This window comes from Pygoscelis adeliae, unplaced genomic scaffold, assembly GCF_000699105.1.
Source record: "Pygoscelis adeliae isolate BGI_AS28 unplaced genomic scaffold, ASM69910v1 Scaffold390, whole genome shotgun sequence".
Lineage (NCBI taxonomy): Eukaryota > Metazoa > Chordata > Aves > Sphenisciformes > Spheniscidae > Pygoscelis > Pygoscelis adeliae.
This window is the reverse complement of record NW_008823921.1, coordinates 128,372-134,115: the sequence shown is the minus strand read 5'-3', so window position 1 is coordinate 134,115 and position 5,744 is coordinate 128,372. Positions and strand designations below refer to the sequence as shown.

General features: G+C 62.3%; 1 protein-coding gene across 1 annotated transcript in view; it reads right to left on the bottom strand.

The window, feature by feature from the left end:
- Positions 1-5,744, bottom strand: part of EXOC3L1 (exocyst complex component 3-like 1) — an 11,883-nt gene that overhangs the window by 2,433 nt on the left and 3,706 nt on the right. The window contains exons 2-10 of the mRNA XM_009319938.1: positions 4,274-4,493; positions 3,292-3,952; positions 2,982-3,099; positions 2,657-2,782; positions 2,467-2,567; positions 1,928-2,038; positions 1,680-1,809; positions 508-630; positions 33-152 (exon numbers count right to left, since the gene is read on the bottom strand). Coding sequence (XP_009318213.1) covers positions 33-152; positions 508-630; positions 1,680-1,809; positions 1,928-2,038; positions 2,467-2,567; positions 2,657-2,782; positions 2,982-3,099; positions 3,292-3,952; positions 4,274-4,493 — 1,710 coding nt within the window. The remainder of the gene's footprint in view (positions 1-32; positions 153-507; positions 631-1,679; positions 1,810-1,927; positions 2,039-2,466; positions 2,568-2,656; positions 2,783-2,981; positions 3,100-3,291; positions 3,953-4,273; positions 4,494-5,744) is intronic.

The following is a 5,744-nucleotide window of genomic DNA, read 5'->3' as shown; positions in this document are numbered from 1 at the left end:
CCGAGGAAGAGCGCCCGGAGCTGCGTGGCGTCCTGCAGCAGGCGGTCGCAGAGCTGGCCCCGCTCCTCCTCGCTTTTGCACACCATCTTCTTCTGCATGAGCGCCCGCAGGTACTGGCTCGCCACCAGGAGCTCGCTCTCCGTCAGCAGGAGCTGGGCAGGGGAGAGCCGTTAGCGCTGGGCAGACCCCGATTGCCCAGGGAAAGGCAGAGGGGAAAGGGGCTGGATGCAACACCAAGCCGTGGGGACAACCTGCTGGGAAGCCCCCTGGCCGGAGGGACAGAGAAGGTAGCTAAATTTGGGGGCAACCCTGAACGTCTCTGCGTGACGGTGCCCTCTGGGCCGGTTTGCTCTGCGGCAAACCCAGCAGCGACTGCGTCCCCGCTCCCCTCCCAGCTCCCGGCTGCCTCTGGGCTGCAGCTTGCACCCCACCGTGGTACCCAGCTGCCCAACCTCCTTGCCCTACAGACAAGCAGCCATTCGAAGGACGCCCCGCAGCAACGCGTACCGTGAAGACGGGTTTCTTGACACGGGAGAAGTCCTTCGCATACTTGTCAATCACTTCGCACATGCTGCTGACGAGCTGGGAGCCGGAGAGCCACTTGCGGGAAGGCAGCTGCAGGCAGAGGGGCTGAAAGAAGCAGAGGAGCAGCGTACGGCGCCCTGCATCGCATCGCTCTCGCGGCAGCTGCCGGCGGCGGGGCAGCATGACATCCCACAGCCGCTGCCCGCCTGCTGCCCAGCACCACGGCCCCTTTTGCCTTGCAAAACCCCCAAGCCCCCGCTGCCAGCCAAAAGTCAACACGAAAACGTGAGAGTGGTCTAGGTTAGGAAATTATGGAAATACAGTGGGGGCTGCCCCTCCCTGACACGCCGAGATCCACATTCTGAGGCTTTATCTGGGTCACGATGCCCCACCGCGGGCAGCACCTGGGCACCAAGCTGCTCCTCACACGCCCGCTTTTGGCCCGTCCTGCTGTGATTTTATTTTTCCTTTCCACTCCTCTCCACTTCCCTCGTGTAGACATTAACGTGTTTCTGGCCGAGGGCTGTGACCCCCCTGCTCCCCCCCTGCTGTCCTTGCCCGTCTTCCTGCCTGCAGGCGGACATTCCCTCTACGTCTCTGCTGGGGCCGCGGCAGTCCCCACGCTGCCTGCAAGCGTTTCACCCTTCAGCTGCTCCTTTGTTTTCATGGCATTCAAGCCCTAAATAGCAATGCCGTTAATTATTCCAGATTTTTGGTCCAGGCTCCAGGAAAGCTAAATTTGACTACGCTGGCAGGAAATGACTCGGGCTGTCGCACATGGGCTTGTATCCTCTGCACGGACACTGCCTCTCTCCTGTTGGTTTTCTGCCATGAAACAGCCACAAAAAGGAGCGCGAGGCAGCCCGGGAGGGCTGTGGCTCCCGGTCTCTGTCCGTTAGCGGTTCGGGGGCCACAAGCCATCTGCCCCCAGCGATACAGGGCGGTGCTGGCTGGCGACAGACGTCGGGCGGTTTATCAAGGTCTGGGCACCGGGCTGGCAGAGATGTCTGCAGGATGATAGCAGGCCACGGGGTACGTGGCGGGGATCCCGGGCAGGAATAAACCCGTGCCTGGGGGTGCAGCAGCAGGGCTGTTCTTGCTGGCGCCGGGTTTGTTGCAGCCCTGCCAGCCTCGGGGGCTGTGGACGAACGTACCTGCAGGTCCAGGAGCAGCTCCTCCAGCAGCAGTTGGCAGGCTTTCTTCTGCGTCCTGTCTAGAGCAGCCCGGAGGGAGGTGGGGACTTCTCTGTGGGCAGTGTCGGGGTGCAGGGAGGAGACAGAGGAGCTAGGAGAGAGAGAAGGGAGGGGACAGGTAGCCTGGGAAGCACGGTGGGGACGCCGGGCCCACATGCGGATGGGGAGTGGGGTTGCTACAAGACCTACAAGGTGCTGGTGCACGTTACCCGAGAGCCAGGTTGTTGTTGAGCATGGCCAGCAGGTAGGAGACATAGTACTTGGGTACGGTCCGGTCCTTCTGGTGCTCCTTCCCACATTGCACTAGGGCTTCCCGCAGACTGCAACACAGTGAGTCAACCATGGTGGGTGGGCAGAGCCCCGGACGTCTCGCCACGAGGACCTGGAGCTGGGATGCTCTTGGGGGGACGTGGACCTCCCACAACACTCCCAGCTCACTTGGCTCTTTCCAGCTCCTGCCATCAGGTTGGAGAGTGACAGGTTGTTGGGTGGGGTGGGACAGTGGGACCCATTCTGGACCCCTCGGGAGAGCAGGGCTTGGCGCTGCTGGAGAGGTGCTTGGGGCAGCAAGCCCTGGAAGCTGATGGCCCCACGGGCTGAGACAGTAGCCCCATGGGTAGGCAGCCTTCTGGGACCTGGATGAGTGCTGGGTGCCCCACGGCAGAGATCTCCACCACCAGCCTATGGTGCTTGGCCATGGGACCCGTGGTCTTTGAGGATGGGCAGGGGTGCAAGGGGCTCCACTGACCGGCCTAGAAACGCCTCGAGCTCCTCCAAGGCCATGTTGTAGACCTTCTGCTGCAGAGAGTCCGTGATCAAGGAGGCTACCTGGATATTCTCATTCAGCATCTGCACAGGGAAAGAAGAGTGGAGGTGAGTCAGCGGGAGGCCCTTGGGGGCTCTCAGCATGGCCATGCCCCATGGTGCTGGAGACCCACCTGCATGACAATGACGGGCAGGGCTGACTGGAAGAAGCCCTGATGATCCGTCTCAGGTTCCTCTTCCCTGAACCATTCCTTGAACTCCACCTCCAGGGTCCTCTGCATCCACACGAGCACGCTAGCCTGGGGGATGGACACCCACCACGGTCAGCCCAAGAAGTCAGGTACCAACTCCCTCGAGACCCAAGACGTAGCACAGCAGCGAGTCCCAGGCCTCATCCCACAGGCTCATGGCCTCCTGCTGCTGTCAGAGCAGATGCCGGCACGGTGGTGGTTGTTGGGTCCCCGTACCCGCTGCACGTGTGCCGTCCCGCTCACTCACCTTGACTTTCACCACGTATTTCCTCTCCGTCAGCTCCACGAGCTCAGGGGACATCAACGGGCCCAGAGCAGAAACGTCCACTTCTGGGAGAAGGTCAGGGTGACCCATCATCTCTGGGCTGGAGGGCAGAGGTGGGACAGGGCTGGGAAGACCTGTGTTTTCCAGCAGTTCCTACCTCTCCCTCTGCCCGCCCGGTGGTCATCCCCAGGCAGCCGGAGCCACCCTCCCAACCCGCCTGCGTGCTGGTAGACACCCCAGCTGGGTGTTCGCCCCCCCCAGGGTAAAGCTGGGCGCTGGGGTCGGTGCTGACCTGTGGTACACGCGAAGCGCCCACTCAAGGAGGAGGAAGAGCGCCTGTTTGTCCAGGTCCTCTCGGAGGATGTCCTGGAGGTGGCTGGTGAGGGCCTGGTGGTAGGTGGCAGCGCAGACGCCGAGGATGTTGTAGTGAGCTGGGACGCACTGGACCATCAGGTCCTTCACCACGCGCAGCTCGGACACGATGTCCTTCTGCAGCGCCGCCAGGTGCCTGGCCAGCCCTGGCCCCTCAGCGTCCATGCGGGCGGCATGAAAGTGGGCTCCTGTGATGGCCTCCTGGAGAACGCGGTAAAACTTCTGCCTCCAGCCCTTTGGGCGGCCAGGGGGCAGGAAGGTGGCCTCCAGGAGCAGCGTATCATCTATTTTCTCCTCCCGCTCGATGATCCTTACAGCGGTGACGAAGAGAACTGGGTCCTCGCGCACCAGCTGCAGGCTGCTGCCCACGATGTCCCACAGCTGCTTGGCCAGGCTCTCGTTGAGCTCCTGCAGGCCACCGAAGTAGGACAGCACAGTTGCCTGGGCACTGGAGAGCCCACGGAGGTGCAGCTGGGAGAGGATGTCATCCCGGAGGTGCTCCATCATCATGAGCTCCGCGTGGGCCTCCAGGAGGTGCTGCCCACGGAGCAGCTGCAGGGTATGGGAAAAAACCTCGTGGACTGTGGGAGAGGGGGGAGAGATGCCGGGATTGAGTGCCCGGGGGGGGGCAAAGGGGGTCAGCACCGGGGTCACGGGTGCAGGTTAGCAGGGAGACGCTGAGGAGAAGGGTCCGAGACCTGGGGCTCTGGGAACACCGTGCCGGATCAGGCCCTGGGGAGGCAGTGGCACCTCCATCCACGGAGACCTTCCAAACCCAACCGGCAAAGCCTGAGCGACCTGCTCTAGCTTCGCTGCCGGCCCCGCGCGGAGCCCGGGGCTGGACTGGATTTCTCCCCGGCGCCTTCCAGCCCAAATCCACGAGGACCGGGCCGGTGCCTTACCCGAGAAGAGCTGGGGCAGCACCTGGACCACCGAGGCCAGCTGCACGTGCTCCGCCATCAGCGCCCGCATCTGCTGGAGGCCCTGGAAGCGGTCTGCACTGTCGAGCAGGGCCCACCGCGCCGCCCCCAGGTCCTGGCACACGCTCTGCACCTCCTGGGCCGCCGACCGCAGCTGCTCCAGCCCCACACTTACCCCCTCCAGGTAGGACTGGACAGTCGACTGGGGAGCAGAAGAGGACGGAGGGGCAGTGGAGAAGCTCTCAAAGGCTGGAGGACTCGCGCGCCATTTGCCCCAGCCTTGCCAGGTCTCTCTTGCATGCACTCTCCCAGCCCCACGAGGTCACACCTGCCTCTGCCATCATGCCATCGTATCTCCCAGACCTTCCTTGACGACCCCATCCCATCAGACCCAAGCACTCCCAGCTTCAAGAAACCCGCTCCAGCAGCAGGAACGGCTCATTTCACACACCCCCCTCCAGGTAAACTGAGTCACGGTGACTATTTATGGGGCGGGGGGGCAACGGCTGCTGTGCAGGAGGTGGGAGAAGGGCATCACTTTGGGGCGACCAAGGCAGCAGGGTGAGCAGTAACCACATGTCTCCTTTCAGTGTTAAAAGATTACTTTGCTTCTGCAAAATACTGGCAGGCCAGAGGGCCCCCGTGTGCCCCCCAAGGCATATTAACGGCATTAAACACCTCAGCGGCCGCACGAGCCCTCCTCCAAAATGGATTTCCATCTTTTCCAGCCCTGCAGCGGCGCTGGCGCCTCTCCGTGCCTTGTCCGCCCGTTTAACTCCCGGCTCCTGCTGCCAAGGAGCACTTTTACCCAGCGTCACCAGAAGCGAGTTGTTTTCTCCGAGGCCGCATCACTCAAAACGAGTTCACCCACATTCAGGTAGGAGAAAACCGTCTCCAAAATAATCAGGAGAAGGTTGGGGTTCTCAGACTGACTGGGTCCCGAGGTTTAATTGTTCCTCGGGTGACGCACCAAGGGTCGCCCTGAGGAGGGAGGTGTGCACGGGGACCGGGGACAGCCCTTACTGATGCGTGCAGAGACGGAGTTTCTCCTGCGGGATCTGCAGGCAGGGGCAGGTTGGAGCTCTTCGCCTCCTCCTCGCCGTGGGGAAGGGGAGCTTTGGCGCTGGGATGGGACGGGGATGGGGAACGCCGACTCCCGCACGCGGGATGTGCTGAACACCCTTGGTGTTTTGTTTTGAAGGGTGGTCGGAGACACGGAAGACTCGTTTTAACACTTCAGAAGCTACCCAGGGGGAGGGCAGGGAGTGGCGGGGGGCGTTTACCAGATCTTTTCCCCCAAACAATTGCATTTCTCCCGCCAAGCGCCAGCCAAAGGACAAGGTTTTTCCAGAAGTGGGAAAAAAAAAAGATGACTCAATGCAGAAGAGGGGACGCTGGCTGAGATCCCTGCTTGGGGAGGCTGCGGGCGCCCACGGGGCGGGCTGTGGCAAAC